Genomic DNA, 11811 nt, shown 5'->3' with positions numbered 1-11811 from the left:
TGCCAGCTATGGAGGTGCTGGAGTCTCCCTCGGCAGCATCGCTTGACACCTCGGCAATCTGTCACCGCGGTGAGAGCCCCCCCACCCCCAAGCTGCACCCCCCCCCCCACCCGTGTTAAAGAGGGTTCTGGCCACCCTATAGGACAATAGCACCAGTGCTTTATCTCAGCACCATCTGGCTCTCTCGTCTATAAAAAAGGGCACATGCACTCGTTCCTTTCTCTAGTGCTCTCTCTTGCGCGCTCTCCGTCTCTCAATCACTCACTCCCCCTCTCGCTTTCTTTTTTGGGTGGTGTGTCCACACGGGCCCTTTGTCATGCTACGTGACTCCATGCAGAACGCAGGCGGAGCAAGCAATGAGCTGGTGGACTGGTGAATGGGGTGGTTGTGGTTGTGGTTGTGTGTGTGCGTGTGTGTGTTGTGTGTGGTATGTGTGTGTGTGTGTGTGTGTGTGTGTGTGTGTGTGTTTGTGAGTGCAGTTTTCAGTTGGTAGTCTTGTATTAAAAAAGCAAAAGTATCAAAAGCAGAACAGCAATAATAACAAATGAGAACTTGAGTCAACAAAAATCAACAGGTTTCCTAAGCCCCAGTCCGCAATCAAAACTGCATCACATGCTTGCTTTTATTCAGTCTAGCATCATGAAATTCTGACCACTGATACAAAAATAAGAGTTTAAATAATATGGCAAAACAACGGCTTTTTATGAGGTAATGGCAGAGTCATTGAAGGCACTGGTCTTTTCTATTGTTATTCTTATTACTTCAGAACGAAAACCATGGTCCTGCAGAGGATATATAAATGACAGTGCTTTCCTCAGGAAAGTTATTTTATATGTACACATATTAAATTACAGTTACACCATTTTAATATGTTAATAAACATGTCAGGTCAAGGCGCTACACACACCAGATACAATGAGGCATTTTATTTTTACAAGAGTACCTGCCTTCAATAAAAGGATAAACTGAAAATATGCTTGCTAGTCGTCGTTCCATGCTGGTGGTATTGTAATAGAAGTGTGCAGAGCACTGAAGCAAGTCATTAGTTTTATCACGGCTTCAGCTGGGATGCTTTAAAACAGCATTTTAAACCTGGCTGATGAAAGGAGGCCATGATAACTGCAGCTGCCAACGCAGCAATGGGTTTTTCTCATCCGATGATGATGGATCAGAGTGCCTCAGACACAGATGAAGACGGTAACGTCTTAAAAAAACAACAACATTATTTATGAGGCAACCTCTCAGGTTTTAATGAGGCCATCTTTAACTGTGGAGGAGAACATTCAGAACAGCAGCTCTGAATGGGGACCGCTTGGAGTATAAGGGCCGTGGGGATGACTGATGGGATATGATGGGTTTAGCAACTAAGTAAGATTAAGTTTCCGTAAAAGGGAACTTTTCAGCATTCACAATGTGCATCCCACACTGACTTCCCCACTGAAGCCTCTGGGCTGCTGTGTTACATTATTAGCATTGACTATTGTACCAGATGCTGGTAAAATTATGCCATTGTAACTTGACCTGTACTGAACTGTAATTTGACCTATGTACTGTATCTGACCAAATAATTTAACTTGCAGTTTGAACACATGCTGTCTGACCAGCTTCTGACGAAACAGCTTCATTGCATTAGGCTACTGCTGATGACAAAGTAGTCTTGGTGTCAACATAGGGCATTTCAACAGCTAATCAACCTGTACATCTTTCTGCAAAGTTCTACACTGTAGCAATTGAAATTGCATCTTGGTATGCTGTATAATGTTCTCATGTAAGTAGAACTGTATCAGAATGAAAGGAGATGTTATTTAATAACTACCAGATGCTTTGGTAGTCTAATGTCTTGCTCCTGATAAACATTTTATTCTACCTAAAATAACATTAATTTGAAGGAACAAGACAACTGTTGAGTTTTGACCCTCTCTAACTCTAATGTCTAATGTCTGGCCCTGATTTAAAGGAAAATATAAAACTGTTGACTAGTTCACCACTATAGCAGCAGATCTCCAGGAATCCTGGCATGTTTAATCTGCCACTGTCAGATACACAAATGGCCCTTTTGTTCCAGCATCTAATTATGTAGACATTTTGTGGTTTTGCCAGCATCTAGTTTAATGGCCACAGGATACAGTATTTATAATGAAATACAACAGCCCATCATTTTTTATTTCAATTCTTCTTGTGATTTATGCTGATGTACCTTGCATAGCAATGTTGCAATGTCGCATTCTCTTTACGTTCGCTAATGCAATCGCTGACATTGAGCTGAAATGATTGCACTTTGGAGTATTGGCACTGGCTGTAAAACATCCAATAATAAATGTGGATCAACCTTTATCATAGGTCACAGCCAACAACAACAATGGGGGCAGTATGAACTCTAGAACTAATCAACAGTCTTTGGCAGGCCAACAAGCATACAGTACATGTTGCAGCACAACTATTGACCAATGGCCTTGCTCTCAGAGTCATTGTTCCATTCTGTTGCCCATGAAAGACAAATATTACAAGTATTATGCTGTAAGTGACCTTGTAAATGGAGCGGTGTGCAACGATTTGTCTTCTCGGGTTGCCTGGGAAAATTATTTACAAAAGAGTATAGCATTCCAAATGTATCAAACTAAAGTACTGGTATACAAAAAAAGGCATAAAATATAAAATATCTCATGTCCCAAAGGTAATTGTGCAATTTGATCATCCATGTTACGAAAAAAAAAGACAATGACAAAACAATTCAAACATTTCTTCTCTTGGTTTCCCAATGACCTTCCAGATGGAGGGTGTTTGCTGAGTGGCCCTAGCCGCCAAATAAACCAAAGGCCAGGCCCATCCCATCCCATCAAAGGCAAGAACAGTAGTCCTCTGATCTGGAGTGAGAAGTGTATGGCACTTGAAGTTCATACCTTGGATGTAAAAATAACAGAACCAAGTTTGTCTTCCAAAAAGTCCCAAAGAGTTGAAGCACCTACCATGGCAGAAACACCGTGATAAGAATAGGCCCCAGAAATTCCCCCCATCCCAATTCCTGGAGAGAGGTTATCAGGCAAAAGTGTCACTTGCCACCAGGTAGTATAAGGCTCGCCAGACGAGTTCAGTGGAGGTGCTGGGATAGAGTCATGCAAAGATGCCAGTGAGAAGCACTGTTCTGGAACATTCCCAGTAGTATGGAATGGGGGGGGAGGGGAGGGGGTCATTATAAGAAGTCCAGGGGTCGGATCATCATGGTGGTGGCCCGGAGTGAGTAGCTGGGGCCTTTGAAGTAGTGCCACTTGATGCCGTTGAGTTTGCCCACGTGTTGCCCTTGGTTGTAGTACATGCCATTGAGGTTTGATGGCCCACAAGCGTCAAACCACCAACCTGTAGAGAAGAGAAATTCAGGAGAAAATCAGTCAAAATTGACATGGAGGATACCGGTAATAATAAGTCCTGACAGAACTTTATTAAGCTGCTTTCTTGGACTTATTCTGGAAGGTTCTTTAAAAAAAACAAGGCATATACACACAGGGCTAGGGCCAAAATGTCTAGAGCTAAAAGTTCAGCTGTCATTCCAGAGAGGCCTAGTTACTATGGTACAGGTTAAGAATGACTGGCAGCACCTGGTTCTCCTGATGGTATCTGGAGAAAGGGTGTGCAGTACCCCTGTAGGTGCACCTTAGATAAGAACAACTGCCTGCTACAAGGGAACTATTTGGCACTATTCAATGTAGAAATAACTTCTGCAAGCTCTAAGCTTTGTAAGAAAACCTGTGTTTGCACTGTCTATAATACTATATCAACATACACTCATTCACACACACACACACACACACATAAAGTCAAAAGATTTAAGATATAAAGTCAAAAGAATGCACATAACAGCTGCCAATAAAAGACATCTTTGGGTTCAGCCAGGAAACTCTTCTAAAATGCCATGGGCTGTAGTGTTGAGCACCTGGAGATTAGTTTCCACTCGGGCAGCCTATTTAAAGAGAGTGTACTTTCAAGGGCAAACATTAATTGCTGCTACTGCCAGACTCGCTCATCCTTCATATATTGGCTGTACATTGCTGCTGCCGTTGTGATGGCTATATATGTGTATTTTACTGCTCACCCACCTGTCATATCTCACAACTTTTTGCTCAAGCAACATGCCCAATGAAGTGTGCACTATACCCCCTGTGTGTTCCAGTTTCCTTTTACACATGGCTCCTTATACAGTAGAGTGCTTTTCTTTGGCCCTTGAAATGTTGCAAGCTTTTATGGCTAAAGTTGTTACATGTTAAACTCCCTTTTATATAGGCGGTACAGGAGATTACTGTGAAGGGTTATGCACAGTTCATTTACATGGATGCACCTCATGCCAAATGTAAATATAGTATATCCTATTCAATAACATTACATTATTTACATTGGGTGTATATTTCTGCATAGAATGCACGCTGCTGCTACTCCTTCACATGTGTTTCAATAAAAACGATGCACCATCTGAACTATGAACTACTGGTCAAGAATTTCTCAGTCTTGTGGTGGGGTGGTATGACTGGACAATACAAACAAAGCAGAACCCTCAACTGTGTTTCTTGGAACAGCATGCCATGCAGTGTGCCAATCAGCCAGTGACCAGTGGCCGAGTTCTGACCCCCAGCTCATATGTCAAGATACCAGTGGGCTGTGACATTTCTAGAAAGGCTCCCACAGTGTCATACAGCTGCCATGTCATTGGTCAGGGAGCGCTGTGGTAGAAGTCCCCTACAGGAGAACAGTGTAGGGGGGTCTGTTACCATGGCCACGAATCGGAGCCTGCTGGCGGGGTCAGTGTCCTTGCTGTTTCCAGGTCAGGCATTTCATGGGTTCATATAAAACAACTTTGAGATATTGAAACAAATCCACCCCCCCCCCACACACACACACACATAATAGGAAATAATTAGGAATAAATAGGAACTCACTCTCACTCCCACACATAAATAGGAACTCACTCTCACTTTCTCACACACACATACAGACACACACACAAGTCATGGAGATGAATGAATGAGATGAGAATTCTTCAGAAATTTGCTCGTTTTAGCCTTCCAAAGCAGCCAGGCTGTCAGAACTAAAGCCGTCCTGATCCATCAACACCCTTCTCATCTGTCCTTCCTGTGAATGCACACTATCAAGTGTCCTTCCCTAGGGGCTTGTGGTTGAGGCCTAATCCTCCTTGCCCGATCACTGCCGGTAACCTTGATCTGGAACGTCCCAACATGCATTTTTTCTCAGGGTCCTGTTAAGCAAACTTGCCTGCTTGCCATGACAACTGAACCAAAAGGGAGCAAGCACGGATCCAGATAAGTGTGGAGAGGAAACGTTCTCAAGGCGATCAGGCCATCATGGTGCTGATGATGATGAACCTTTGAGATCCGACACCTTGGAGAGCGCCCTTTGCAAAAACCCAGATTTGGCACAGACTTTTGCGATTCTTTCACCAACAAGAGGGAGGAGAATTTGTCATTTTTAATCTTGAAAGACGTTTTGGTGCTGGGGCCTTCCATGGCCAGCGGAGTCAAGCAGAGGCACTGGGGAGAAACCTGCCTTGTGCTTAACGGGTAAGGGATTCTCACGCAGGATGCGTAGGAGTTCCATGCAAACCTCATTACTTCACGACGGACACTCTCTGCCAAACAGGAAACCACTAAACGTTATTGACTCCTCACGAGCCCTTGGGCCTGTACATTTGACTCCCCATTCTCAGATACCGTTTCCAATGCTTTCAACCCGTGAGTGTCGGATGGGAGTGGTACGATGGCCCCGGCTTGGGTTTTAGCCGCAGAAAGTTGACGCAAAAGTTGACAGCTTGGTTCTTGGCAACAGATAAAACCTCAAATCCGGTGAACTCTTTGACGAAGGGTTTGTCTCGGAGCGTTCGGTTGATGGTATGTTGGTGGAAGGTCGTGTTGAGGGCATCTCGTTAGTGTCAAATTTGTGCAGAGCCGCAGACTTACCGCCGGTGAGCATGAGTGCACACTTGCACATGCAGTTGTCGTTGTCCACGTCTTTGGTGCTGAAATCTGCTCCGTGGATCACCAGGCTGCTCAGCCTACCTGCTGTGCCCGTGTGGCTCTTCAGAAACAACCTAGAGAGAGAGAGGGAGAGAGACAGAGAGAGAGACAGAGAGAGAGAATATAAGATATACATCTTTTTTGCAATTCCTCATCCAACAACATATCATTCAATCGGGTGATTGACAAGAGGTGAAGGAGAGGTCACTAAACCACAGATGGCAGTCTACTACTATTAACCACTGATGTGGAACTGAACAAATCTGTGAAAGATAAAGACTTTAGGAATGAAATGATCCATTCTAATAGAATGACTGCACTGCTGCTGCACATACTGTACTGCCTCACTGTGCATACTCACTCTACTCACACACACACACACATTTGGCAGTGTTTTTAGAGGAGTTCCTTTTGGGCAGTATCCTCCACACACACACAGACACACACCCACACCCACACACACACACACACACACACACACACACACACTCTCTCCCTCCTCAATCCACAGGCAGCCAGTTCTCTCAGCAGGGGCCGCTCAACCTAACCTGCACATGTGGAACCTGTAAATCAGGACTTCCTCCCCGCACCACCACCCTGTGTCTCCCGACATCCACCCCCTCGGCCGCTCGGACAGAAAGGGAACTATGAGGCCCTGCATGCCCCCGAGGCGCGACGCTTTGCTGGGCCCCGGACTGAGGTGTGATGCCCACAGGGGGTGGACAAGGAGGAAGCCGTCTGCTGGAGCCCCCACCGGCCACTGCCTCCCTCCCTTTCGCCAGTCAAAGCCGGGGGCTCTCTTCGAGTTGCACATGTGCGAGACTCCGGTTTGCTTTGAACCGCAATGTCTTTGCGGAAGATGCAAACAGTTGATAATGCAACCTCATGTTCCCCATTACGAACTTGTATTCTCAACTTGCAATCATTATCTGAAAACAGAAACAGATCTTGACATGCAAAAGCTGTGAGTGACGCATGCCTCATGCTGCGCACCATTGTTACTCGGACATGGTCAGTTCTGGAGCCCCATTCCAGGGGCTAGCTCGGGGCTCCCTGGGAGGATATGAAAAGGAAGGGGGAACCAGAGTGAATGCTTTCCACTGTGTCCGTCCTGCTGTGACCCCCATCATTAGTAGCCGGGTGGAGCGCCCACTTCTCTAAAGTCTTATTATGGACGACTCGTGCGGCACAGCCCCGCTCCCCAAAGATCCTTTCGCGAGCCAAGGAGCAGCACAACGCCAGCAAAAAGAACACCCATAAGAACACACATGCTACGTTTCAGCGCAAAATGGTTTCCTGAAACCCACTGCTGTTAACGGGAATGCTCAAGGGCTGCGTGTGTGTCATAAATCTCACTTCTGAGTTTGACTTTTGCTTTGAGCCTGAAAACGGCTTGGAGTCCATGTGTACAGTTTTAGTGCATGAGGCCTGACAGGGTACCCAAGGCTCTCTTTTTGTCAACTGTTTTGCGTTTTTTTTTCCGTAAACAGTTCTCTACAAGGGCTGTGAAAGGTTTCAGAAGTAGGACCTGTCACCCCAAAAGTGTTCGGGCACAGAAGATTGAGAGCAAATGAAGTGCTATTCAAATGTCATGGCTGCTGAGCCAGGGAAAATGCCTGTGCAAGACTGAACTGCAAAACATCTCTCATCTCCTTGAGTTTGCTGAGCAGAAAACAGACCTATTGCTTATGATGTAAGCTCACTGTACTTTGTCAATTTGAAAGGCGTTTGCTTTAAGTATTGGGAAGAGTGAGTGAATTGAGGACATTTTGCAAGTCAAACACACAGTCCAGTATTGACACAGCAATAAATCTATCAAAATTGCAGCATGCTGAAAGTGAAACACAGATTTCAATAGTGTATAATTGGCTACGTTAGCACTATGTTAAAAGGTTACTGATATGCTATTAACTTGTTTTGGTGGCACAAGATAGTGTGTAGGCACTGCAGGCAGATGGGCGCTGGTGGTTGCTAGTGTAGAAGAGGTTAGGAAATGTTAGCCCCATCTGTATGGCAGTTGTCAAGGCAGACTTCTGTCATCACAGGCAACTGAGCCATAACCTCCTATGGCTACAGCTGCAGACGTTACGAAGTCTGCCAGCTGTGGGCCTACATGCACAGCGTGGGGCATACCGCATCTCCTTGGCTTCCTATGATGTATGAAATGAAATATTTACTGGACACTCTACGGACACTCAACTCTCACCCAATGGCCAAGGTCATGGGTCCAGCTCCTAAACAACATGTGTTCTGATTAAGTAATGTGTGTATTTACTGGGCTGGATGTCATGTTGCATAGGCATCAAAGCTTTTCTGTACTTCATGTTACTCCACAAAACACATGGAACAGATGGAACAGTAAACAGACAACATCAGCCAGGGGAAAAAAACACAACCACGACCACAAGAACAACTCCAACTCAAACAGGAAGCTGCTGGCTATCAACATTGCATATTTACCTGAGGCTAACTACACTGTGACATTAAACATGTATAGCCTCTTGAGAATTCATGTCAGACACGATACGATGTAGCACTGGACGGCAGTGCTAAGTAGGACAACCCGAGGCAGCAGTCAGTGAAGGGGAAGAGACGGTCTTCCTGTGCATACAGACGCTGGGTTGTCTCGTCTTGGCCGTGCGAGCACAGCACAAGGGCAGTATTTCACTTGGGGGCGGAGGGTTAAATATCCACATGGCCAGCGGAGACCCCACAACCCCCTACAGACTATTCACTGCCTCTATCAGATGGGCTTCAGTGAAAATAACTTTATAAACGATTGGCCAAGGCTCATTAACAAAAGCTATGGTCGACAAAAAGTGCAGAAAAGAGTGTGGTGCGGGTGTGGAGGGGAAAGGAATAGAGAGGAATGATTTATTTAGTCTTACACAACGACACCCCCTGAGGGAAGAGGGCTTGGTGTCCAGCCATCTTATTTTTCTAATAATCGAAAGCGATTGCGGTTTGTTAGTGTTCCTTGATCGCCGGAAATGTGACATTTAGACAGAGAAAAAGGGATGGGTGTAACATTCTCATTTCTCATCATTATTTCCGTGTGTCGCCTATTTCATTTTACAGTTAATATGAAAGGACTTGCCCCAGGAGCACTCCTGAATGAAGGCTGTGATTAGGTCTTTGAGATGGAAACATTTATAGAGTTTCGTAAAAATAATAATACCATAATACCAATCACAGCACCATTGCTCCGTAGAGACATCTCGATTTGTGCCGGCTCATTTCAATACTAAGAGTGAGAGTGAAATTGAGCGAGTTAGTCAGAGAGAAAGTTAGAAGTTAGTTAGAGAGAGAGAGAGAGAGAGAGAGAGAGAGAGAATGAGAGGGGTTGATGGAGGGGGCAAAAAAAGGTTTACACAGCACGTCTGGGAGACAAACCCTCCAACGCTTCCTCACTGAACCAACATGCCTCCTGCTTCGGCAATGTTTTTTTTTTTTTTTTGACAGCCTCCCTCTCTTCCCGGGGAATTTGTGAGGGCGCTCCTGAGTTTATGAAAGCAGAGTGCAATGAGCACACTGTTTGGAAACCCCTGAATGACAAATCCATTATAGCAGTGGGGTGGTCCTTAACGTCGGAGAGAAATCACTCTGAGCCAGAGGCAACAGACGGACAGAGCGGCTACTAGCCTCCTTGGTGTAGGAGACACCATGGAGCTTAACAGCACACAGAGCATCCTTAAAACAGCAGGAGGGAAAGTCAGACAAACAGTGTGGGGGCGCTGTAAGTCACAATGCGCAATGGGGGGTATATCCAGAGATTCACAAAAGATGCCAAAGTTCCACCTGTGAGCAATGGAGAGAAAAGAGAGAGAGAGAGAGAGAGAGAAAGAAAGAGAAACATATAAGGTTGCCTCTTAACTGGCAAGACATACTGTATCTGGCTTCAGTTAGAGTGAGATGGGTGCTGACAACCCTTCCACCTCATGCCAAAGCCCATGTAAGTACACAGACCCCTATCACCCCTTCAACCTCATCTGCCAGATCAAATTTGAAGAAGACCACGCTCCCTCTTGTCCGCTAACCCGAGTGAAGAATTTCATTAGGCCCATTCCAGCCCCACATGAAAAAAGCCAGGCGATTTCATTTCAGTGCATTCGTAACATCCCTTCACCTTTGCCGAGGTGCCGCTAAATGGTTTATTTTCATAAATGATTGGAGGTTTATGAGGGTGAAAGTAGACATGTGCGCACGCAGAGCTTCGTTATTCTGGGAATGCTATCCCTTCAATAACGTCTTGCCCCTTGTCCTTTTTTGGATAGCATTCCCTTTACCACACTGCACGTCAGCAGCCTTCACTTGGTCTAACATACGGTATTAATAGCCCAAAGATGGCCTCCTTCTTGGTAAGGGCAAAAAAATGACAAGCCTTTCAAACTCGCTCCTTTCATCTTTGAAACGAGACGCGCGACCGAATCTGCTGGTCGCTTTTCCTCTCCTAGTGGAGTCCAGCGCAACCAAATCTGTTGTCTTGCACTTTCCACCTGGCACTCATTATAATGATGACCGGACTGTGCCGATCACACCTGGGGTTACCGGCCGTGTCCAGGGTGCATCTAAACACTGGACACACAAATCGCACGACTGCACATGGCTAATCAGCGTGCGTTCACACATCACACATTAACATCATAAACCAACATTACACCCTGACACATGGCATATGTACACAACACATACACACACACACACACACACACACACACACACACAGCCTGGAACACATACACACACACACTGGAACTCACGCCCATGCAACTTTAATACTGATCTAACACTGCTCTTACATCAAACTACAGCACCCAACACACTATACAAATTACAATTTCATACGATATGGTTTCGGCTGAGACACACACAACTGATCTCATCCAGTCTTTCTAGCTATGTAACCATGCAAGAATGACAGCTCGTAGTGGGAGTAATTTTGCAGTTGTTTCTCTTATCCACAACTGTCTAAGAAAGGGAAAACTCAGTCAGAGCACACTGGATGCTTCATTCGGATTGTGACAGACAGGGGGTTGAGCCGAGGTTATCTCAAGGAGAGACGAGGCTGGTCTCAGACTGTACCATGTTGCGAGTCGTGCACAACGTGGCCGGCACCTCCTAAATGCCCTCCTACACGGCACCTGCTGCCAAGTCCCACTCCACAGAAATCCACATCAAATGCCTCTGCGGAGATCTCCTGATTCCAGCGGGGGCTCTTTCCATTACCATGAGTAAGAAATCCCCCGGCTTAGGCATTGGTTGGGGGGAGGAGGAGGAGGAGGAGGAGGAGGGGGGGATATTGGATAAAGATGTAAAACTCTGAGAATAAACATATAGGGTGCAGTGCAGCTCTTCTGCGGAGGCTTGCTCGAGTGCACACACACGAAGCCACATACTCACCAGGGGCGCATTTTAGTCCAAACCTCACTTGTGTTTGCGCATACACTCAAGTCTCACACGCCAAGACGTTTTCATCCCACTCAGTGTGCGGAGCGAGATGCATGTCTTATTTCAGCACGCAGGAAGGAGGCACGCACACTGACACACACACACACACACACACACACACACACACACACACACACACACACACACACACACACATGCATGCAACCTGAATCCTTCTCTGTCTCTTGCTATACCCCCCACCCGCCTCCACACACACACACACACACACACTCAGAGGGAGAGAGAAACAGAAACAAGCAAAGCAATTATGTAAGCAAACATAAAAACCAACACACACTCTATTGCGCACACACAAACTTGTCCACGCATACACATTAAATCTATT

General features: G+C 45.8%; 1 protein-coding gene across 3 annotated transcripts in view; it reads right to left on the bottom strand.

Moving 5' to 3' along the window:
• Nucleotides 1–590: 590 nt before the first annotated feature.
• Nucleotides 591–11811, bottom strand: part of angpt1 (angiopoietin 1) — a 46544-nt gene continuing 35323 nt past the window's right edge. For all 3 annotated transcript variants that reach the window (XM_048229513.1, XM_048229511.1, XM_048229512.1), the window contains 2 exons: nt 5961–6091; nt 591–3354 (listed from right to left, as the gene is read on the bottom strand). In XM_048229513.1, coding sequence (XP_048085470.1) covers nt 3191–3354; nt 5961–6091 — 295 coding nt within the window. In that variant the 3' untranslated portion in view covers nt 591–3190. The remainder of the gene's footprint in view (nt 3355–5960; nt 6092–11811) is intronic.

This window comes from Alosa alosa, chromosome 20, assembly GCF_017589495.1.
Source record: "Alosa alosa isolate M-15738 ecotype Scorff River chromosome 20, AALO_Geno_1.1, whole genome shotgun sequence".
NCBI classification, from domain to species: Eukaryota; Metazoa; Chordata; class Actinopteri; order Clupeiformes; family Clupeidae; genus Alosa; species Alosa alosa.
This window is presented reverse-complemented; position numbering and strand designations above follow the sequence as displayed.